This window comes from Tachysurus vachellii, chromosome 16 (assembly GCF_030014155.1).
Source record: "Tachysurus vachellii isolate PV-2020 chromosome 16, HZAU_Pvac_v1, whole genome shotgun sequence".
NCBI lineage: Eukaryota > Metazoa > Chordata > Actinopteri > Siluriformes > Bagridae > Tachysurus > Tachysurus vachellii.
Genome location: NC_083475.1, coordinates 18,678,194 through 18,702,960, shown reverse-complemented (window position 1 = coordinate 18,702,960; position 24,767 = coordinate 18,678,194). Strand labels below are relative to the sequence as shown.

At 41.9% G+C, this 24,767-nt stretch overlaps 1 protein-coding gene across 4 annotated transcripts in view; it reads right to left on the bottom strand.

Annotated features, from left to right (window-relative positions):
* The window catches only part of erc1b (ELKS/RAB6-interacting/CAST family member 1b), a 209,838-nt gene that overhangs the window by 119,678 nt on the left and 65,393 nt on the right, over nucleotides 1-24,767 (bottom strand). For all 4 annotated transcript variants that reach the window (XM_060889071.1, XM_060889072.1, XM_060889073.1 and 1 more), the window contains 2 exons: nucleotides 20,734-20,927; nucleotides 3,011-3,146 (listed from right to left, as the gene is read on the bottom strand). In XM_060889071.1, the coding sequence (XP_060745054.1) occupies nucleotides 3,011-3,146; nucleotides 20,734-20,927 (330 nt within the window). The remainder of the gene's footprint in view (nucleotides 1-3,010; nucleotides 3,147-20,733; nucleotides 20,928-24,767) is intronic.

Below are 24,767 nucleotides of genomic sequence, written 5' to 3'. Positions count from 1 at the left end.
GTACTTGAGTTCAATTTCACAGAAAAGGCACTGCCATATAAGATCAGGAGGATTCGACAATTGCTTTCCAAAAGGCCATTCAGGTGTTTGTTGTTAGTCCCTTATCATCTTAACATCGGATTAGTGTAGCTTGCTCCTCCTGGGGAAGTCGTGGCCTAGGGTTAAAGAGTTTGACTCCTAACCCTAAGGTTGTGGGTTCAAGTCTTGGGCTGGCAATATCACGACTAAGGTGCCCTTGAGCAAGGCACCAAACCCTCCCCAGCTGCTCCCCTGGCTCCGCAGCATAAATGGCTGCCCACTGCTCCGGGTGTGTGTTCACGTTGTGTGTGTGTGTGTGCACTTTGGATGGGTTAAATGCAGAGAACGAATTCTGAGTATGGGTCACCGTACTTAGCCGTATGTCACGTCACTCACTCACTCACTCACTAACCCTCGTCTATATGCTCGTTATAGCAGCACTGCTGTGGCCCAATCCAGAAGGTCTTCAATATCCTCAAATTCACTCCACTTCTCCATAAATCGATCGGCATCAGAACGCTTTGCTATACTGTCTCCGAGGTGGTGGAGTAAACTTACCCTGCTGTCCAAACACCTTACTCGCTTCTGTTTCCAAACATAAGCTGAAACAAGAACAACAACACTGTTTGCCTCCACCGCCAACAAGAATAGTTCTTTTATTTAGTCACTTGTGAGCCTCGAATACCCTTAAAATTGACCCACAACAGGAACAAACTATTGAAGAAAACTTTTTTTAAAACATTTGATAGATTTTCTGTGATCTTGACCCTGTTTGCATAAATCCCTAGAGCACTGCTAAAAGTACTGCGTTGATATTGTTGAAAAGTAATTATTGGTCAGTGTGATCACGCTTTACATCTTTATATGAAAACCTACATATAAATGTTCAGACTTTCCGTATATTCTGTCACTCCATCAGCATTCATTTTCCTCTTCTTCTGCAGTGCTGCACCAGGGCCCTCTTGTGACAAAAAAGTGATGGGAACCATGTTGTTTACCAGTTCAGCCTCGAGTGAGACTGCACGGTAAAATTGCCCAAACTCATGCCAGGCTTTAAAGCAGCTATTTACTATTCTTCATCATTTTAACATTCATCCCCTTTTTATCTTCCCCAGAATGAATGACTTGACTTAATTCTGCCAATATTTAATCTGTGGGAAAGAGAAGGATGGTTTGACGACTCATTCTTGGTGTGTGTGCGCATACGTATGTGTGGGGTGTGTGTGTGTGAGCCGTGCGGTGGAAAATGTCTCGTGTTCTGTAGACGTGGATGATGGGCATTCAAGAAAGCCAGATCCAGGGGTCAGAAAAAGACTTGTTCCTAAATTCCTGTCTTCTTGATGGTTTCTTTCTGGCTTGTTTCCTGACATGCAAGTCCATGTTAAACATGCTGAAGTGATCTGGCTAGATTAATTAAAGCACTGATTTGTCCAGAACATTGTTCGGAAAGAACAATCCTGGCGCCTACAAAGCCCTCAGACTTTCTAAAAGGAATATATATTGAGCTTCGGGGTCAGACATAATGTCACTTTAACATCTCCAAAGGTAACAGCAGCTGCCCTGAACATGACCACCTTGCTTTAAGGCTTGACCCCTGTACCTCCTCATCAAGACCCTTAATTAGCCGAAACATAAGCGGAGCCCTTTTTTAAAGTTTAGAGAGACAGGAAACAAGAGGGTTATTGGTCTATGGCCTCCTAAGTGATGTCCTGAGGTGAACCCTTTCAATCTGTATTGTTTAAATGATCTGGCAGGTCACTACAGCTAGCATGCCAGTCATCAGGAACAAACAGAGATCTTTCCAAAACACAATCCGCATTTAGGCAAATAACGTGCTGGGCTAACGGGCTAGCTCCAATAGTCTTGACTTATTCCAGTTCTCTCTCTGCATCAGGACTGAAGTGTGGTGTCTCTAAGCAGAAGGTAGTGGCTGCTAGTCTTGGATGGAGAAGGCCTTCACTGGTTCAAGCATCTTCCCCCTTAAAAAGGCCCATCATGTGGGTGCATCAGTATGCACACATTCGGGTGTAGAAAGCCACAATGTGGCCTCTGTAGCAATATGATCTCATAAAGGAACCTGGAGACCTCACTCGTACACGAGTTAGTTTGTGGCTTTATCACATATTTGCACACACAAAAGGACACACAGGCTTACAGTACGTCGGGTCAAAGTCTAATAACATAGCAACCCCAGCGTGGAGAATAACGAAAATGAACTCAAATCAAAACAACGGAGAGATGACTTAGGGAAACTGAAAATGAGTGAAAGAGTGACCAAGAGGTCGGAAGGGAGGATTAAAAACACAAAATCAGGGCATGTGAAGAGGTTGTTTGGTGATTTTTTTTTTAGAAGTCTTTTAGAAAGAAGGAAAAACCAGAAAGTTTGGAAGTCCTGTATAGCTAGCGCCTGGCATTAATGCAGGACTCAAATAAATATTTGTGAGGTTCAATCAAATCAAAACAATAAATAAATAAATAAAATTTATATTTAAAAAAAAGCCAAAAGGGAATAAATGTGTTCTAAAGCCTAACAAGAATCCAAACTAAGAAGTGTTCTTTTAGAGAAAACATGTGGTCATATCATAATAAACAGTCCTACGGCAAACTTTTATATGACAAAACGATTCCAAACAAACAAAACTTTATATTTTGTATACAGTTATGTATAAACTCCTTTGTCATCTGAGCAATCTAAGTAAATCACTCCTAAATCAACAGGAGCTTCCTGGTGGCCTAATGGTCACCACAAGATGAAATCAGAGTTCAGATCTGGGTGATGCCTCGACCTTCCATAGCCACAAGTCAGAGCATTACGCTATCCGCTAGAGATTAAAGTGACTCTAGCCAATCGTGGGTGTGTCTGAGATCATGTGTATGGAAGCGGCTCTCCTCCGAGCGTGTTTAAGAAAACAATGACTAGTGAAAGGAGACTATTCAGTGTGTACTTTAACATGTCCTGACTCACTTGTCCTTTATTTGCCACGTGCATTACCTTGACCTGCTGAGAGCTTTCGTTCATGTTATCCTCACGCTTGCGTGCCTCCTCCATCAGCTGTGCGTTCCGGTTCTTCTCCACTTGCTCCTTGTGTTTCAGAGTGGCTACCTTCTTGCTCTGGTCCTTCATCTGCCTGCAAGGGTGCAAGCAAAATACACAAATCTTGTCAAGGAAACTTACAGAACATGAAGGGAGAGGAAATGTACACTATATAGATACACAAATCAGTGCTTGTACAAAAAAAACAATCTCCAGAAGGACAAGGGAAAAAAAACAGCGACGTATTTTGTCTTAGCGGTGGGATTTTTTCATTACTCCCCATCTCCAGGTGCTGAAGGATGACAAAAAAAAAGAGCATGACTCAAAACAACAACTGAAAGCAAAAGAAAACATATCTGCAGATGGTGCAGCAGTTTCATTTACAGAAAACGGGAAACAGATTCTGTATCCGCTAAGCTCCAGTGAGAGGCACAATGTCGGCCTGTTACGAGTGTCTTATTGTTTACATGACTGCATCGTCTGAATTCTGTTCTCACAGTATCGTGGCCAGATGAGTTACTAATCACCGACACGATCGAGGAAACTTGATCTCTTATCTTTCTCCATACACGGAGCAGATGTAGATGCAGCTAAGCCAATATGCATCAGTTGATTAGCAATAACACAGCGACCCTTCTGCCTTTACCGCAAAGCAGACCAGACGTTGAAGGTAATGATGAAGTGGTTTTGTAGAATACGATAGACAAGGCTCACATATGTTCTCCAGGAACGCTCTACCTACTGCTCCTTATGGACGGTAGATGTCTACATCTACGCTGAGGCCAGGTTAAAATACAGTGCGAAAAAATGGGCAGCAGAGAAGTAAAATCTCTCGGGGCACATTACAAAAGTGTCGGTGAGTTTCCAGTATGATTAAACGATGACAAGGTGATCCCAAACAACGACAGGTGACTATGAGCCAAGCCATTATGCCTCCAACACCTGATCATTCTTCTGGACTAGCAATCAGAGCACCGTCAAGTCTGTGTTTAATGAGTAGTTGGACAAAGCCACAGAGCTCCTGGCTCTCACGGAAAGACGTATCACAGTGTGGATCAAAACGAAACCAGAACAACTAGTACAGTCCACATGTACATGTATGTGGTAGAATAATGGATGTCTATAGCCGTTTTTTTTTTTCTTTGGACCTGTATATTGCAGATTTCAGGATCCTCGGATAGTACAGTATTTAAGATATGAACACTGCAGCTTTGTACCTACTGCTCTAAAAATGCTCTATCAATTTAAAATTTGATCATGCAATTGCTGAATTAAGCCTTGATTAAAGAAAGCTGAACCCTACGCTCTATACCGTACTGTAAGAAGTAACCATGACAAGTCGGTAATTCATAAAACAGCTTTTTACATAACAAGGCATTTTATTCTCCATCATTTATAGTCACCTTTAATGTTGTGGAAAATCCACAAAACAACAGTAGCAGTTATAAACAGTCATTTCCTCACAAAACCTTGATTGTTTTTCTTGCCTTAAGTTAAAATGCAGCTTGTCACTTTTAGACCATTAACCAACACAATGATAAACTAGATTTGTAAAGTTCGTCGTGACAAACTTTGATGTTGGCTTTGACGTTGCAAGTATTCGCAAAGGCCGGTGCTTTTTGGAGGCGAGTGGACATAAGGGTCAGTGTTACTTTTGGAAGCAAGTAAACAGAAAGCTAGGGTGCCAAAACATTTGGAGGTAAGTGGAGACGAGCATGTGACGTCATCAGAATACACGTGAGGAAGTTCCCCTCATTGTTCTGAGTGTTTTGATATGTCACATGTCCATGTTGTAAAAAGTTTTTTGATTTTGCATATTTTGGGGGCGGGGCTGCGGCACAACCGAAAGGCCAGTCAGTACACCGATTTAAAACTTTGTTCAGAGTATCACCCTAAAGGAGCTGGCCGACTTTGGTGTAGATAGTTCGAAAGCTTGCCGAGTTATAAACCTCCAAAGTTTATAATGGGAGTCTATTGGAAAAAAGGCCATTTTGAGACCCGGTACCGGAAGTGCCGGTACTCGGATCTCTTAGAAAAGTAAAACAACAAACTTCAGACCAGCGTCTACAACATATCCGAATTTGGTTCATGTGGCTCGAAAGCTGTAGGAGGAGTTTCTCTTGATAAATATTTGTCTAAGCTTAAATAGGAAAAAGCCAACATAACTAGATCTAAACTCACCAGGGTTTAACACGCACTGTGAGGAACCTAAAAAAACATGGCAAGGCTTCTAAAAAAGAAATTAAATGATACTGCTCTTATTTCTTTGTCCCGATTTTGCAAGTAAAACTTGTTTGTGCCTGTTTTGTTTTTAGTTCCTTCGCCAGCATTTTGTTCTGACTCATGAAGTTGATTAGACAGAAAAATGCTTGTTAATTAAAAACTGCAAAGCTTCCTATTCTGTGGGGGAAAAATGTAAAGTTACAGCTTAACCCCTGACTGATACGAAGCACTGACACTGGAGACTCCTTCCACAAATAGTTAAATAAACGTCACACATTTTGTAGCTGTTTCATTTGTTACAGTATACAGAAAGAATAATGTTTAAGAACAAGATGACGTTAATCAACATTTATCAGCATTGTGGATTAATCCGTAACATGAAAACGTATGTCAACTTTTAACGTGTCAGAAAATCGCTCAAGCACTAACCACGTTTGTACAGCGCACAGAAATAACGCTAATTTGGTTCGATTTTTTGTTTGATTTTGACTTGAATGAGGTTTAATGCACTGTGACACCACTCTTGGCAGTAGACAGCCTAACCAAACCAGCACAAACAGTAATTTTATGGCACAAATTAGCACAAACGAATGACATAAGTTTATTAAATTTCTTTTCAGATGGTGCGCCAGCTTCACGGAGGTCTGTGAGAATTGTTAACTACTACGCGACTCCGTCCACGAGAGCCCGCGGTGTGCCGTACTGCGCTCAGCTGCAACCATGTTCCTCGCTATCCAGCCCTGGCAGGCTCCATGTCATATTGTTCAAATCATTAGCCCAAATCTGCTGCGTTGCCAAAATCCCAAAGCAACATGACACATACTCTGTCTGACTGTATAAGAACGAAGACCTTTCTTATGCACACACAATAGGTCATAAACTGGAATTTTCCCATTTAGTCTCAGGCCAAGCCATCTGCTTGGCACTGACAAAACCCTTAATAAGCAGCTGACTGTTATGATTCTGTGAAAGATTCCCTAATTTGTGTTTTTGATGATCTAACTCCGAGGTAACCTTCCTCTACTGAGTTCAGCAGGGAAAACAATCATTGTAAAAGGGGGACTCGGCCGGGTCTGATGGACGTCTGACTCGGTGAAGCTTGACCGATTCGGAAACACGTGTTGAAAAAGGAGCTCGATTATTTCCAAGATTTGGAAAACACTCCTTAAGGAATGGCACAGAAGAGACCATTAAGGATTCTTCTATAGTAGAAGGTACATTAACAGTAAATCTCAGTGAGCAGGAATAAATCACAATAAGCACTATCACATGTGCAAACCTTTTGTTCGTAGTTTCCAGTCAGTTCCTTTACAGAAAAAAGTACATTCTGGTCTATGGCCACTTGTACCAGAGATTCCTTTACGGGTCTCGGAGCGCAGTGACCACTCACAGAACTGCAGAAAAAGTTTAAGGCTAAGAATCCTTGTAAATTTGTCAGGGATGACGCATAAAATTGCTGAGGCTCTGAATCTGTCATGGAAACACAACTAACCGTCTTCAGTTACACAAAGAACAATAAGCAATGAAGCAGAGCGCAAGGAGCAAAGAGAGAACTAACAGCATTCTCAAAGCATTTCAGAGCATTTAAACAATTCAGAACCCTATGTTTGAAATTAGTAGAGCTGCACATATGATTCCATCACATCCGTTACATGGCTACAGGTTTGTAGACACCTGAGTGCTGAATGTTGCTTTCCAAAACCATGGGCATCAATACTGTGTTGTATATCCTCGTCTACTCTGCTGGGATGCTTTCCATTAAGATGTTCCACTGGCTGTGGGGATTTGTGTTCATTCAGGTTCAACAGCATTATTGAGCTTAGGTGATGATGTTTGGTGAGGAGGTCTGGGGTGCATTCAGTGTTCCAGTACATCCCAAAGAAGTAAAGTGGGGTTGAGTCACAGTCAGGGCTCAGTGCAGAACACTCGAGTTCTTCACTAAAACACTAACACACATTTACATTTACAGCATTTAGCAGACGCCCTTAACCATAGCGACTTACATTATCTCATCTTTGTACAACTGAGCAATTAAGGTTTAAGGGCCTTGCTCAGGGGCCCAACAGTGGCAGCTTGGTGGCAACCTGGGATCGAACTCACAACCTTCCGATTGGTAGCCCAACACCTTAACCACTAGTCTACCACTCTTCGTGGAACACTTCATGTCTTCGTGGAACTCACTTCATGCACAGGAACCTTGTAACGAAGGAACAAATCCCGGGGCTTTTCTTGAGAAATTGTTATACAAAGACTTTCTGGAAAACTGTGTGCTTTCAACTTGATGCCAACTGTTTGGGAAGAGCCACATACTGTATGTGGATGTGATGCTCGGGTGTCCATGTACTTTTGGCCAAATAATGTATTATTGGGAAGAAGTTATTTGGGGAGAAGTTTCAGGGTAGGTGGGGAAGTTTCAACAAGGGGAAGTTTCAACAAGGCAACAAGCCAATCTCCAAACTTGAATTCTGATGAAAATTTATGGTGATTTTGAAATCGTGAGTTCATCAGAAGGACCATCATAACACTGAAAAAATTTAAGATGATTTGCCAACAAAAAAAATAAATAAAACGGGCCAAAAAAGAACCACAAAGCTGCAAAAATCTACGAAGCTGTATTCATCAAGAGCGGCTTTTCGACAAAGTACTAGCATAAGGGAAAATATTCAGACACCGCAAATTACCGACATTATCATTTTTTTTCATGTTTATGAATACATACTTTTTTCTTCACATTTATGAGCAGAAAGTCAAGATGTATTACGTGTCTGAATTTGAAGCGGATGTATGCGCTGGAAGCGTATTAAATAGAACCAAAGTGTCCGAACGCTCGTTTCCCCTTGTCGTACACGTCTTGTCTGTAACGTATGCACTGTATATGATTTGTGGGAATGTGGAAATTCGAGCTTTATTGTATCTGCTATAACTCAAAAGAGAGAAACATGCCAAGAAGCCAAAGTAGCCCAACGATTCGATCACTCATTCGGGTCTGAATAAGCTAAATATAAGGGCAAAGACGCATGATAAATATAGGAGAAATTTAGAGAGGTTATCTCACCCTTCTATTAACACAGCAGGCAAGTCTGAACACACACACACACACACTCACACACACACTAAATGGAAAGATCTCTACAAAGCCAGTAATTATGTTAACAGACTTGAGTTATTGGGGTGAAAATTGGAAATCTTTTCCTGAGAAGGTGGAAGCCGTCAGGGTCGGTGACTGTTGTAAAAACAGCAGAGCGGATGGATACAGAAAGAATAAAGGAGACGTGAACTCTGGCAAAGAGACTCCCTTTTTACATGCTATGGAGAGAACCTCCTTCATTTCAGCTTTTCCAAGATTAACATTTTCCTTTCCTCTAAATAAAATCCGGCACTGGAGCATATATGCATCTTCCCGCGCTCTGGTTGTGCGGCTATACGCTTCGTTTGACGCGAAACGGTGGAAAACTCTGGAAAAACTCTCTGTGCTTATCTCTCCGTCCAACTTCGGGGAATCCGGAGAGAGGAACAAAAGGAGAGATATTAATGAGGGGGTCGTGGCAGGATCGAGTGGATCAAAAAAAAAAATGCGTGGGACCAAAGATTCGAGGGCAAGTCGACCTTCTGAAAAGCTATAAGAAAAACACGGTGTGCTTTGATTCTCTTGTCAGAGTTTTCCAAAAGCTCGAGAACCTCCCAGTAAGAATTACGCACTGGGGAGATCTTTCAACACCGTGTCATGCCAAAGACAACCTGTCGGACACGTGAATAAACACGAACACACATATACGCACACAGAAACACAAATTTAATGACTTACAGATATCCACTTCAAAACACACACACACACACACACACAGCGAGATAGATATACAGTAAGTGTCCTAATATTTTAATTTGTTTACGATTCATTTCTATTCGAGACGAGATCTTAGTTTCAGCCATTACTTACACAGGCATCAAACACTAGAAGGATAAGAAATTTTTTTAGATTTGTTGTGCTGGTCCTGTTGGCAACATTAATCATTTATATCAAAGACAGCTTTAGGCGGTGTGTTTACAGAGTAAAACTTGAAAAGGCATCACAATTCTCAAGATAGCATTGAGGGGAGGGAAAAAAAAAAAAAAAAAAAAAAAAAAAAACAAAAGAAAGAAAAAGTGCAGAAACTTTCCTCTCTTCAAAAATAACTTCTGCTCAACACGTCCTTCATAGCACGAAACTCGCACCAAACAAATAGCTCTTAAAAAAATGTTCCTTGACATGAAAACTGCTGGAGCACAGCTGATTTGTTTGGATATATTCGTGTAAGAATTTTTATTTCATTAAAATCGAACGCGTTACGTTTTACTTAGCCGGAGAGAAAAGCTCGTTAAGGACCGTGGTTCAATTACAACCGACGGTCGAAAACACACAATAACACTGAACTGTAGCGGAGTTACAATCCTGAGATGAAGTGAATATACACACTGAATATACACAGAGGAAGAAAAATAAATCAATCATGATTTTATGAGCTGCGCAGGCTAGAAAACAGAAAACCACTAAAACCCACTAATGTGCTGACAGCGCTGTATGCCATTATGCTCACACTCGCAGTCCAACATGGAGTAAACACCATGGAGTCAACTTGGCTGGTCAAAGTCCATCGATTATTATAAAAAAAATAAATAAAAAAAAAAAAAAAAAAAAAAAAAAAAAAAAAAAAAAAAAAGGACTCTGCTTAGTTCAGTGCAGTACAATGCTTGTTTTCTTTTCTGTGGCTTCAACTCTGTTTTTTGTGCTTTCTCTTTTAAACTCACATTAGATGCATGTGAGTGGAAGAGGGCTTAGTATTAAAGGTGGGGTGCACGATGTTTGAGAAATGCTTCAGAAAACCGAGTCGGGCCGACAAACAAAACAAACGCGCAGCCGATGAGCAGAAAGGGGCGTGTCTTGTCAATATGCGGCGTAGAGAGTGTTCAGTACGCATGTGTGACATTAGCAGAAAGCGATGGAAACATTGACATGGCGGATAAAAATGAAAAGTGAAAAAAGGCTTACGATAAGGCAAGAAGCAGGACACGTGTTAATATAGGTTCAGCTTTCCAGCGCTGGAGAGAACTGAACGTCTTCCGCGTGAAACGGAGCTAAACCTTTCACGGTACAACACAAAAGCACAATTTGTATTACCATAGTATTACTCATTGAGTTCATTTACTGATAAAAATATCCCCTCGGCCAGCTGCCCCGGCAGGTTCCGCCGTAATAGTTGCCTGGGTTACGCATGTATGTGTGGGCGGAGCTATCGATACAGGGGTGACACCCATTTGGGTTAGGGGCGCTTTTGTTTTGGTGATTTCAAATGTCAACATTGGCTTTCAAACATCGTGCACCCCACCTTTAACGCGAGTTATGATGACATCACACAACACGTCTCGACCCGAATCTGCAGTAAATCTGCGGCCTTTGTGAAAAAATCTATTCCGAATATTACAGCGTTTGTTTGATGATTTAAGCCCGTCTTAAACCGCCTTAACCCTGAGCAGGCAGTTACTACAGAGCACACGCTTCATATCTCAAAGCAGTAAAAGAGCAGAGAACCCACGTCTAGTCTTAACCAGCCTGTGATTCTCTGAAGCGCTCTGCTTTCTGTTGAGCTTCTTCTATATCTGCATTCATTTAGATGGCATAATCTCCTCTTTTCAAATAATGTCCTTTAAGTTCAGTTACATCCCTAATGCCTGGTCATCTCCATGCTTTGGACTGGCATGTACAGTTGAGGCCAAAATTATTAGCCCCCCAGGAATTTTGGAACATTTTCCTAAAGATCTTTCCAATTTTTGTAGCATTGATAAAACTTGATATAATCAAACATTCACCAGTGCTATTTAGTAGCTTTTGGTACATTTTGAAATATAAAATACATTTATAGGCTTGCTTTATAATCAAATATAGTGAAAATGGGGTGGTCAAAAATATTAGCCCCTTGTGAATATTTGCTTTCAAAACACACCCAATTAATCAATCAGCTTTCAAAACACACCAAATTAATCAATCAGTTTTCAAACCACACCTGTGCAGTCAACTGGCTTCCTAACAATACCTGGGCATTCAATCAGCATTAAAGGACTCCAAGGAACAGGGCACTTGAACACATTATTGGGAGAGACTATTTTTACTCACCATGCCAAAGACAAAGGAAATCAGTCTTGAGCTCAGAAAGAAGATAGTGGAGGCTCATGATAAGGGGGAAGGTTATACTGCCATTTCCAAGCGTTTCACAGTGTCTACAACCGCCGTACGTTGCATCATTGCCAAGTACAAGGAGACAAATTCTGTAAGAAACAAACCTGGGCGTGGTCGTAAGCGCAAGATTTCAAGAACCCTGGAGAGGAAAATAGTCAGAGATATCAGCAAGATGCCCCGGACATCTGCCAAGATGATTGTTGCTGACCTGGCCTCTTCTGGAGTTGATGTTTCAAGGAACACAGTTGTGAGGGCTCTTCATCGTGGTGGGCTTCAGGGCCATCGTCCCAGAAGAACCCCTTTACTCAAACAGCGGCACATCACAGCTAGACTGAGGTTTGCCCGTGAACATTTGAAAGGTAAAGATGAGTTTTGGGAGTCTGTGCTTTGGTCTGATGAGACTAAACTGGAACTGTTTGGGCACATGGATGTTGCTTATGTTTGGTGAAGAAAGGGTGAGGCCTTCAACTCTAAGAACACAGTTCCCACTGTTAAACATGGTGGTGGCAGCATCATGCTGTGGGGCTGTTTTGCAGCTTCAGGCACAGGGAGCCTTGTTCGGGTGCATGGCATCATGAAAAAAGAAAATTATGTTGACATTTTGAGGGATAATATGCAGAAATCTGCTCGTAGTCTAGCCTTAGGTCAACGCTGGGTCTTCCAACAAGACAATGACCCAAAGCATACATCGAAATTGGTCCAACAGTTCCTGAAGGATACCAAAACCAAGGTCCTGGAGTGGCCCGCACAGAGCCCAGACCTCAATCCTATTGAGAATTTGTGGTGAGTGCTCAAAGTCAATGTCCATGCTCGGAAGCCATGTAATTTGGACCAGCTGGAGCAATTTGCAATGGAAGAATGGGCTAAAATCCCTCAGGAAACCTGTGCCAACCTAGTAAAGAACTACTCTAAGAGGTTGTTGTCAGTTGTGGCTCAGAAAGGGTTCACTATTGACTATTAATGACCGGGGGCTAATAATTTTGGACATTTCATTTTTGCCCTTTCTTGTTTCAACTCACTATTTCAATTAAATATCCTAATCAAACTTAGTGGAGATTTTGTCTTTGTTATTTTGGAAACAAATACACTATAAAACACTTGTTGTTAATGGTCATTTCCATGGAGAAATCAAGAGTTTTGTCTAATTTCATAAGGGGGCTAATAATTTTGGCCTCAACTGTAAGTAAATAAATACATTAATCATGATACTGAAGATACTTTTTAGTTCTGGTCCGATCAGGTTTCCCAAGAAGCAATAAGAAAGCTAATATTGCAGCTCTGTGTTGTTTCTGTAGGTTCTTCCAGCGACCGTATATGAAAACCAAAGCCCTGATATTAGCAGCTCCATCTGCGGTAAGTGGTGCTATTTGAAACTGACAGAGCTGGACTTCAGAGCTGCCAAGACGAAATTGTGTCAAGGTCTGCGGCCAGGTGCGCGATGGGGCGCCCCTTTACACACGACGCTACGTGCCAACATCTGTCCGCTCTCATCTGTGTGAGCAGCAGCGCATGAAGAGCTTCTGCTGGATGACTGCCCCCTGCCTCCCTGACTAATAAAGTTAATCATGTGGCCTCGCACTGCGCTAAACTAACCAGAAACCCTGCGGAGACGGCAGACAGGCCGAGATGCCCCTCAGATCCATCTTCACACACTTACACGCACAGCTGTTGGCTTCCTTTAGACCTTAGCACGAGCAATAAGCATTGTGGGTAATCCATTCTGTGCCCTGACCGATCACTTATAATGTCCATTTCTTTAATAATAAAGCATCGATCAATTTGCATGACAGACTTTATTTTATCAAGTGTGCTATTAACACACACTCTACTCACCAGAAACCTCTGAAGTATTTCCACCTCTGTGGTCAGCGCCAAAGTGACAAACAATTAATCTCAACCTGTGATGCTTCTGTTTATTTCACTGTTAAGCTACACACTGAGGGAGGTCTACAGTGCCCTGCAGAAGTATTGGCACCCTTATAAAACAACATTCATTCATTTATTTATTTTTAGTTACTGTGTGTGTGGGTGTGGGTGTGGGTGTGGGTGTGGGTGTGTGTGTGTGTGTATATAGAGAGGGGGGATACATAAAACAATTAATTAAATATATAAACGTTCATTATTATGTTTCATAATAAGGCAGAGAAACTCAAAGTACTGCAGGAGGAAGTGTGAGGGTGGAAATAAAAATGAAGACTGCATAAATAGTGCTATTAAACATAATTTGTTTTGAAACAAGGGATTACACTGTAACATACTCCAAAATAAGCCGAATAAGGGCTGAACTCGTCCATAATAATAACAGATGAGCTAAGGTACAGTGCAAGAGAGAGGGAGAGAGAGAGAGAAAGAGAGAGAAAGAAAGAGAGAGAGACAGAGAGAGACAGACACAGAGAGAGAGAGAGAGAGAGAGAGAGAGAGAGACAGAGAGAGAGAGAGAGAGAGACAGAGAGAGAGAGAAAGAGAGAGAGAGAGAGACACACACACACAGAGAGAGACAGAGAGAGAGAGAGAGAGAGAGACACAGAGAGAGAGAGAGAGACAGAGAGAGAGACAGACAGACAGAGAGAGAGAGAGAGAGAGAGAGAGAGAGAGAGAGAGAGAGAGAGAGAGAGACAGAGAGCGAGAGAGAGACACACAGAGAGAGAGCGAGAGAGAGCGAGAGCGAGAGAGAGACAGAGAGAGAGAGAGAGAGAGAGAGAGAGAGAGAGAGAGAGAGAGAGAGAGAGCCTTACAAAGTCCTGCAGTGCAAAGAGCTGAGCAGAGAGAGGAGTCTCCTCACCCACCTGGTCCTGAGCTTCATCTCACTAACACACACTAACACAGACCTACATCAGGAGCAGCTGAACACAAGAACAATTCAACCTCAACAAAAACACCACATCACCTCCTATTGGTAAACACAAACACAAAGTAAAATGCAGTGCTATCACTGCCTTTTACACACACTGCCATAGAGATGGGTCGCTATAAGAGGTCATGGCTCCTTACAGAGCAGAGTGTTCATACACACACACGCCATAGAGACGGGCCGCTATAAGAGGTCATGGCTCCTTAAAGAGCAGAGTGTTCATACACACACACACACACACACACACACACTCACACACGGCATAGAAACGGGCCGCTATAAGAGGTCATGGCTCCTTACAGAGCAGAGTGTTCATACACACACACACACACACACACACACACACACACACACACACGCCATAGAGACGGACCGCTATAACAGGTCATGGCTCCTTACAGAGCAGAGTGTTCATACACACACACACACACACGCCATAGAGACGGGCCTCTATAAGAGGTCATGGCTAATTACAAAGCAGAGTGTGTGCACACAGTGCAATGACAACGCAGTGGAAACAGACCTGCACTTCCTAACAAAGAGTAAAAAATGTAATCATAGATATGAAATATATTTCAAAACCGAAAAAGCTCTGAAATCCAAAAGGCCGCCCACATCTACAGCTGTAAGTCAGAGAAAGAACGAAGGAATCCAGAGAAAGCTCTCTGCAAAAACATTTAAGCAATTAGCTACACAGAGCTGAGAATGTTTCTTCTTCTATATTATAAAAATATAATCTGACACCCGCAGCACTGCGTAACAATTCTCATATCTGATTGATCATTAAATACAGATTCCCTACAAGTCTCAGCAGTTCTGGATACAATCGTCCTTTGTTATAAAACTTTCACCTTTCAGTGGTCACAGCTTGCACAGGGATTCGCAAGACAAACTATAATACGTAACAATCTACGTCTTAAACAAAAAACTATATATATATATATATATATATATATATATATATATATATATATATGAACTGAATCTATTAAGTGTTGAAGAGTTGAACTATTAAGTGTGAACCTTCAGAGGAAACAAAAAACCTACATTTTTAAAGCAGCTTGCTTTAGTTTAAAGCATAAGGTGATTCATACAAGGTCTGAGTTAAATAAATAAATAAATAAATACCCTCCAGTGGCAACAAACAATTTTATTAAATTATGTAAATAATTTACTCGGTTATTTTATAACTTGGATAAGGCTGCAGTAAAAAGCATAACATAAATAAAATATAAAGTACACTTGTACAGCGAGCACGAACAGACTACAACAAAACACACACTTAATGAACCACAATACAGCTCTGTTTAAGGCTGTGTTTCTCCTGTCATTCTCCGTCACCCTCCATGTCTGATGTCCATGTTTTAAAGATCCGCCTTCTGTTCTGAACAGCGTGGAGTCTGAAGGCTTCATTCTTTGCACATTTAAGAACAATAACGTGTATAAAAAGGAAGCTGAACTGACCACTGAACCTTTGATTCAGTATTTTACCTGTAGACCAATAATCACTTTTTTGTGTCTTTGTGTTTCCTCTGCACAACATAGATTTTTTTTTTGAGTTTGGAAAATCCAACAATTTTGAGTCAAACGCGGTATTAGCTAGATTGGTTTGGTTCCTTATTATGAACCTGAACAACAGTGAAATGGGTTAGAACCGTATTGGCATGTCAAGTGCAAATATATGACACATACATGACTCCACACAGCAGCAACACAAGCAGCACTGAGCTCAATGTCTCGTGATCTGTGTCTCAAATCCAAAAGACTCACCAAACACTGGAAACACTGCTCTGTTACTGCACATGGATACATCACATTCATGCACACACACACGCGCACACACACACTCTCAGGCCGTCTCCTCGGTGTCAGTGACACAGATATGCCCAGGCTCAGTGGCACCATTTTAACCTGCAACGGTTTGGCAGCTGAAAAATGGAAATGCTGTGAGATAGTAAAGGAAAGCAGACGCACTAACCTTGAAGACAAACTGAGGTGATGAGTCAGTGTTCCAGTGTAAAGTTAAACAAACACAAAGGGGAAAAGGAGACAAAAGAGAAGACAGAAGGGAAGAACAGACAGCATGAGCAAGGTTAGCATTAATTATTATTAGCTGCAGAAACAGTCTGCCTGTGACAATATATTAACACAATACTGGATACTGGAGAAGAGAGGAGAGGAGAGGAGAAGAGAGGAGAGGAGAGGAGAGCAGAGAAGAGCAGAGAAGAGCAGAGCAGAGAAGAGCAGAGCAGAGCAGAGAAGAGCAGAGCAGAGAAGAGCAGAGCAGAGAAGAGCAGAGCAGAGAAGAGCAGAGCAGAGAAGAGCAGAGCAGAGAAGAGCAGAGAAGAGCAGAGCAGAGAAAAGCAGAGAAGAGCAGAGCAGAGCAGAGAAGAGCAGAGCAGAGAAGAGCAGAGCAGAGCAGAGAAGAGCAGAGCAGAGAAGAGCAGAGCAGAGCAGAGAAGAGCAGAAAAGAAAGCAGAGCAGAGAAGAGCAGAGCAGAGCAGAGCAGAGCAGAGCAGAGCAGAGCAGAGAAGAGCAGAAAAGAAAGCAGAGCAGAGAAGAGCAGAGCAGAGCAGAGCAGAGAAGAGCAGAGCAGAGCAGAGCAGAGAAGAGCAGAAAAGAAAGCAGAGCAGAGAAGAGCAGAGCAGAGCAGAGAAGAGCAGAAAAGAAAGCAGAGCAGAGCAGAGAAGAGCAGAGCAGAGAAGAGCAGAGAAGAGCAGAGCAGAGAAGAGCAGAAAAGAAAGCAGAGCAGAGCAGAGAAGAGAAGAGCAGAGAAAAGCAGAGCAGAAAAGAGCAGAGAAGAGCAGAGAAGAGAAGAGCAGAGCAGAGAAGAGAAAAGCAGAGCAGAGAAGAGCAGAGAAGAGCAGAGCAGAGCAGAGCAGAGCAGAGCAGAGAAGAGAAAAGAGAAAAGCAGAGCAGAGCAGAGCAGAGAAAAGCAGAGCAGAAAAGAGCACAGAAGAGCAGAGAAAAGCAGAGCAGAGCAGAAAAGAGCAAAGAATAGCAGAGAAGAGAAGAGCAGAGAAGAGAAGAGCAGAGAAGAGAAAAGCAGAGCAGAAAAGAGCAGAGAAGAGCGCAGCAGAGGAGAGCAGAGCAGAGAAGAGCAGAAAAGAGCAGAGAAAAGCACAGAAGAGCAGAGCAGAAAAGAGCAAAGCAGAAAAGAGAAGAGCAGAGAAGAGAAGAGAAAAGCAGAGCAGAAAAGAGAAAAGCAGAGCAGAAAAGAGCAAAGCAGAGAAGAAAAGAGCAGAGCAGAAAGAAAAGAGCAGAGAAGAGCAGCGTTTATGACAACCAGAAATGTGGCAATTAAATAACAAACATTCTCTTTCACATGCTAACATTTACAAGAGATCAGACCTTTTTTTAAAGATAACAGTTGGTTTGCATATATTTTAAATATTCAGTAATTAATGTTAATTAGTTGTTTGCTTGAATAGAAATGCTGACGAAATGAGTCTTGTTCTAGACAATAACAAATGCTGATATTTGGGGTTTGAATTCAGCCCTTTGTCCTCCACCCCCCACCCCCACCCCCACCCCCACACAAACGTTTTCTACTGGTTCACACTGCGAGAGCTTCAGCTCAGTCACTCGTGACAGAGATCCTCTCAAGCCTCAGTAATTGCCATCACATTTGAGATAAATAAATATTCCACTGTCCCAGTTCAAACTCTATTCAGTTCACTGGTGTCTGAAGGCGTATTTAAATCAGGACGGCCTCCGCACCGCTGATCCGCAGCCGGAAGTTTTACTTTCTCTCGCTCGTAGAAAGGCTTGTACAAAGTCAGGCAGCTAATCCTGACTGAGGAGATGAGCAGAAGAACAATAGCACAGAACATGAGCTTCGACCTGCCAACCTTGAGTCGCTTGAGAAACTGTCACAATAACACGCTTCAAAACGTGTGAGCTTGTGACGCTGCCGTCTAAACGCACAAGAGGCTTTTGATGAAGTCGACGATTCTCCTGCGTGAGTATTCCACATTTCAGATTTAATTAGCCCCGGTTTTGCATACTACACTTCCAAAACTCTTATCGAGGCTTTGTTGCTAAATCTGGCAGGAAAAATGCAGACAAAAACAGCTGGTAGACTTCAGATGACACCCAGAGCCCTGATGTAAACAAAAGGTTTAGTAGAAACCAAACATTGCTCATCATCACTGAGAACACCGCCCCGGTGCACGGTGAAGCATGATGCTGGTAACATCGTGCTGTGGGAGCTCTTTTTCATCAGCGGGAAATCAGACCGGTTTAAAGGTGGGGTCTCCGTTGTTTGAGAAATGCTTCAGAAAACTGTGTTGGGCCGGCAAACAAAACAAAAACAAAACTAAAGTGTAGCCAATGAGCAGAAAGGGGCGTGTCTTGTCAATATGGGTGGAGAGAGTGTTCAGTGCGTATGTGTGACATTAACAGAAAGCGGTTTTAACATTGACATGGAGGATAAAAACAAAGAAAGAAAGAGAAGAAAGGCTTACGATAAGGTAAGAAGTAGGACGTGTTAATATAGGATCAGCTTTCCAGCGCAGAAAATTGGAGCAGGAAGTTTCCTGAGTCAATAACTCCTGAGCTAAACGCTGTTACTACACAAATAACACCTCTTTTCTATCGTAGTAATGTAGAGACGCAGCTACAACCGTGTTTTGTGTAGTAACAGTGTTTAGCTCAGGAGTTATTGACTCGGGAAACTCCAATCTGTGAATATGTGACCAACTTTACTTAAGACGCCGAGGCGCTTTTTTCCTTCTCGATAGGTGAGTAACGTTGGTTTTGTTTTGTTACACAGAACTAATATATGTCTTTGTCCTTTACATGATTATGCTTGTGTGTCATTTTTGCTTGTTTGTTTATCTGCAATCGTATTGTTCTTCCCTTCAGCTATGATAAAGACACATTTCTTTCCATTAGTTGCATGGGTTACGTATGTATGTGTGGGCGGAGCTATCACTATAGGGGTGGGATCCATTTGGGTTAGGGGCGTGTTTGTTTTGGTGACTTCAAATGTCAACATTGGCTTTCAAACAACGGAGACCCCACCTTTAAGACGGATGAATGTAAATATAGGGCAGAAAACAGAAAAAACTATTGAGGGTGACGCAGAGGTTCATCTACATACAAGAAAAGGGCCTTAATCCCAGTGTTAGAGCTACATGGGAGTGTTTCTATTTCACTTAGTGAAGAGATAAAAGCTATGAGAGTCCCTCAGCATCCTCGCAAATTCATTTCGTTTCTTTGTGCTTACCATCAGCAGAAACGTCCAGAATGAGATAAACTTCAAAGACGTCTCCCAATTATACACAAATGCCTATACACGTACTGACGCACAGATGCTGTCGCTGACACGCGCACATGAAGACGCACGGATTCTCCTGGTGGTGTGTACGGAGTAAGTCTGAGGCTGTGGAAAGAAAAGAGCAGGTGCTCGGCAAGTCTGGAAAGCTGTGGTCGGTTCCTCGCACACGTCCAGCATGCGCTCGCAGCGTGAACGGCGTCCCCGCAGGGATAAAACGCACGTCGTTACCGAGAGTTGTGAGGACAGCAGGTATTCCGCAAAACTCGAGAGCTCAGGCTGTGATTCTGAGTCAAACGTAAAGCCGTACGGCTTTACGTTTGACTCAGAATCACAGCCTGAGCTCTCGAGTTTTGCAGAATATCTTCTGTCTTCCAGACAAGCTCAGGACTGTGGCACGTTTTTGGGATTCGGAGAACAAGCCTGAGGTTTAGACGCCGGTCCTGTTAGATCCGGCCGAATGCGAAGGTCCGGGTGTTAAAAAAAGTAAAACGTGTCTCTGCTTCCACATAGCTGCGGTCGATCTTTTCTACAGAACGGACTTACAGAGAAACTCAAGGAATATAAATGCTAGCAAATTGATGTGGTAGAAGATAAAGAAGCAATCAACTTCCACACGGTAAAATGAACTCAATCACACAACTCTATAACACCACAACACTCCATGCAATCCTTTGAGCTGATCTCTTTACAGCCTATGAGTGCAATATCTTTCTTATTTAAGTCTTTTTACTAAGTGTTCATTTATTCGGAGAGCTGCTACTGCTACTTCTGTTATAAACATGTGGTCTCTCATTTATAAAGGAGGAAAATTACAAAAAAAACCAAAACAAAACATAGCACTGTGTGCGGTGGCAATTCGTTGCCATGACAACAAATTAAGCAAATAAAGTAAGTGTGAAAACTGGAATGGCTTCTGAATCGTAAAACTGGTACTGATGACTTTAATGGAGGATCTGATACGACTATGTGTTTACTTACAGTCAGCCGTATGGTTACGCACATCACCCTTACTTACATGTGTACACACACACACACACACACACCCCTTTCTGAAATAAAACACAGAGGGATCAAAATGCATGTTCTGTTTGTACATCCTTTGAACGTGTGTGTACCTCTCCAGTTCACTGATCTTGCGGTCTTTGTCGTTCTTCTCGTTCTCCATCTCTCGGAGGATCTCCAGCAGACGGTCCACTTCAGCCTGGGCTTTCCCAGCATCCTCTCTGTGTCGGTTCACCTCCTGCTCGAGGGAGCTGATGCGCTCTGACAGCTCTGTGCTCGCCTGAGCCTCTGCAGCTGCCGTCTGAGCCTAAACACAACACACGACGGGGTTGGAGGTTAGCGCTACAGTACAGCTGGATGCAAACGTGTGCCATCTTTTTATTAAACTGAAGGATTCTGGGAAAGTGAAGCTGCTCTGGATTATCATTGGACAGCACGGCGTTTCTGCAAAACAGGTTCGCTAATGAGAGATGAATAAAAGTAGCATTTGGCTCTGTATCGGACTCACGAGTGCCAACTGTCTGGCCTAACAGGAGCCTGGGCAGTGTCAGGTCCTGTGTGTGTGTGTGTGTGTGTGTGTGTGTGTGTGTGTGTGTGTGTGTGTGTGTGTGTGTGTGTGTGTGTGTGTGTGTGCATACTAATACCATCTTGCAAGTAATGACATCACAACAACCCAATTGTATACAAAAAAAAAGGAGGCTATTTTGATGCCAAATTAATTAAGTGTTCCTTCAGTGATCCCAGTCAGAGTCAGAGGGCAAAATGACATAAGGTCTTCTTATAAGACAATAATAAAACACAGCACACAACGCTGTACCACTGTGTTCTAGAACCCTGGTCCTCAACCGGTCTCACCTTCAGCCCCAGATTCAACGTATGTGATTCAAAAGTAAATGAAACGAGAAAAACAAATAAAAAACATTACAACAGAAAATATTTAACCTTACTCAAAACTCAAGAGGGTGAAACTCAGATCCTGAAGAACAAACCCTGTATTTTATATCAGAAATAATTAAACAACTGAAAAAAAAAAATGTCTAGAAATATTTGTGAAGAATTATGTTTATTAATCACCAGGGCTAAAAATAAAATAAAATACACAAACAAACAAACAAACAAACAAACAAACAAACAAACAAATAAATAAATAAATAAATAAAATAAAATAAAATAAAATAAAATAAAATAAAATAAAATAAAATAATTAAGAGAAAGGCTGGGGAGAAAGGTGAAGCAATTTAGGAAAATAAATAGGTTTAAAATTGAAATAATTGAATTTAAATATACATCATGAATCTTTTCCTGGTTAAATTTTCCTACATTGTTGCAGTGTTTTCTTTTTATTTGCTAAATGTTGAGAAACGTCTCTTCACTGCATTACGAAATAAAAGCATGTTTTTAACCGTAAATCTGAATCTCAATCACAAGCTAAAATGTATATCTCTCATTTAATGCGGATATAAACACACACAAGGAGGGCACTGTGGCTTAGTGGTTAGCACGTTCGCCTCACACCTCCAGTGTTGGGGGTTCGATTCCCGCCTTGTGTGTGTAGAGTTTGCATGTTCTCCCCGTGCCTTGGGGGTTTCCTCCGGGTACTCCGGTTTCCTTCCCCGGTCCAAAGACATGCATGGTAGGTTGATTGGCATCTCTGGAAAATTGTCCGTAGTGTGTGATTGCGTGAGTGAATGAGAGTGTGTGTGTGCCCTGAGATGATTTGGCACTCCGTCCAGGGTGTATCCTGCCTTGATGCCCAAAGACGCCTGAGATAGGCACAGGCTCCCCGTGACACGAGGTAGTTCGGATAAGCGGTAGAAAATGAATGAATGAATGAATAAACACACACACACACACGCACGCACATACATGCACATACACACGCACACACACGCACACACACAGAAATTTATCTTCAGTCAACTGGGAACATCAAGAAACAAGAGACTGATGTAAAAACAATCCAATCTGGCAACCATGATTTCTCCATAACCCTTTTCTCTACAGGTGTTCTAATGCTTTGCAGTGATTTTTATTGGTCCTGACATCAAGAAATCATGTTTCATCTGCAGCAAAAAGACTGTAATTCTTAAATGCCGGTCAAACACTCCTCCATAAAAGGAATATATATTCACATAAGACATTTTGTAGGAGGCGGGGGAGAGGGAGAGGGAGAGAGAGAGAGAGAGAGAGAGAGAGAGAGAGAGAGATATTAAGGATTTCATTTTGGCCGAGATCTACATGTCAGGGTCAGAAACTATGAGACAAAAATGCCAGATGGCTTTCAAAAATGTAATCATGCCATCAAATATCCTGTAAACTCATAAACACAAAAATAAAACTAGGTTTTTGGATGTGAAAGACGACACGTAGCGTACAGACGGGAAAGCGGACGCAGTCGTGGCTGAAGATGCACAAGATGGCGTTCGGAGACCGAGCACAGCCTGGCACTGCACAGCATGTCACAGAGAAGTCAGGCGTAGCTTGACATTACAGCGTGGATACGCAGAGCATGCTGCAATTTAGTTCCGAGTTCAAAAAAGCATTGCGCAACAGTCACAGCTCATAAGAGTGTCTGGGCTCCGGCGGCCTCTTCAGGCTGGCGCACTGTGAAAGGGGTCTGTTCTGTTTTATTGGGGGAGATGATTTGAAGGCGACATTTAGGCCTCTCTAATTTGCTTTTTTTAATGTCTCGCCCTGAGGTTGAGGAGGTTTCCACATAGGCCGCCAAGAGCACGTAGTCAATGTGTGTGTGTGTGTGTGTGTGTGTGTGTGTGTGTGTGTGTGTGTGTGAGTTTGTAGTCTGGAACAGAATTTGTTATATCAGCCGTAAAAATTTATTAAGCACTCATAACTGTGCCGCTATCATCGAGAACGTCTGGCTCGCTTGTACGTCGGGTTTCGGCACAGACGCAAAAAGCACAAGCTGGTAGGAAACAGTCCTCAAGATAAAACGTGAAGACCGATCAGCAAACACGGACCACATTTTATTATCAGTGCGGCTGTTAGAGCCGCTTTGTGGGCTCTGGGGTGCAATACAGCTCTGGTGTAGCAACGACACAATGCACAGTAAGTGAAGACGTGTAGTATTTTGCTGGGCATAATTGATTTACATACAGATATATATATATATATATATATATATATATATATATATATATATATATATATATATATATATATATATATCTGTATCTATATATACTCATGTACACACACACACGATAAATATATATCAAATAAAAATAAATGTGTGTGTATGTATGTGTGTGTGTGTGTACATGAGTATATATAGATATATAGATATATAAGTCAATTACACCCAGCAAAATACTGTGTGTGTGTGTGTGTGTGTGTGTGTGTGTGTACATGAGTATGTATATATATATATATATATATATATATATATATATATATATATATATAGATCTATATATACACTCATGTACACACACACACACACACACAATTACATACATTTAATTACATAAAAATCACAAGGTTGTATCCCGAGCCCCTGTTCCTGTCTAGTTTGTGTCTTGTGGTTTTCTTACAGGTTCTCTGGTTTTCTTCACCTCTCCAAAACAAAGCCACAAGGTGGGTTAAGTACCAGGATGAAGCTGCTAGCAAATAAGAACTCCTAATAATAATAATAGTAATACAACGATCACTAATAGTACTAATAATAGTGATTACTACACAGCTGTTACTGTATGTAACTCAAACTACAGAAGGTTAAAACAAAACATGTCACAATTTTATCACACACACTTCTCACATTCATTTTTATTTAGTTCCCCAAATCAACCTTTTCCAGCAAGGTTGTAGTGGTTTAATATTTAGAGCTAAATACCGCTGCACCCGATTCACAAACAGCTTACATAGACCCTACATAGACCCTATCTGGTAGCCACAAAACAAGCCACTCCAATACGGCCTGCTGAAAACCATCTACTTAAATATTCATACGTTCTTACGTCTTATGTGTTGTATTACTTACATCAGTCACCCTTTCTCTGGCTGTATGGAAAACAGCTTATTATTCACTACACATGCTCCCTACATAGTGTATACAATAAGGGCAGAGCATGTACTGTATAGTGCACTATATGTTGGATAGAAGGTCGTTTATGATCCAGCCACAAAAAAG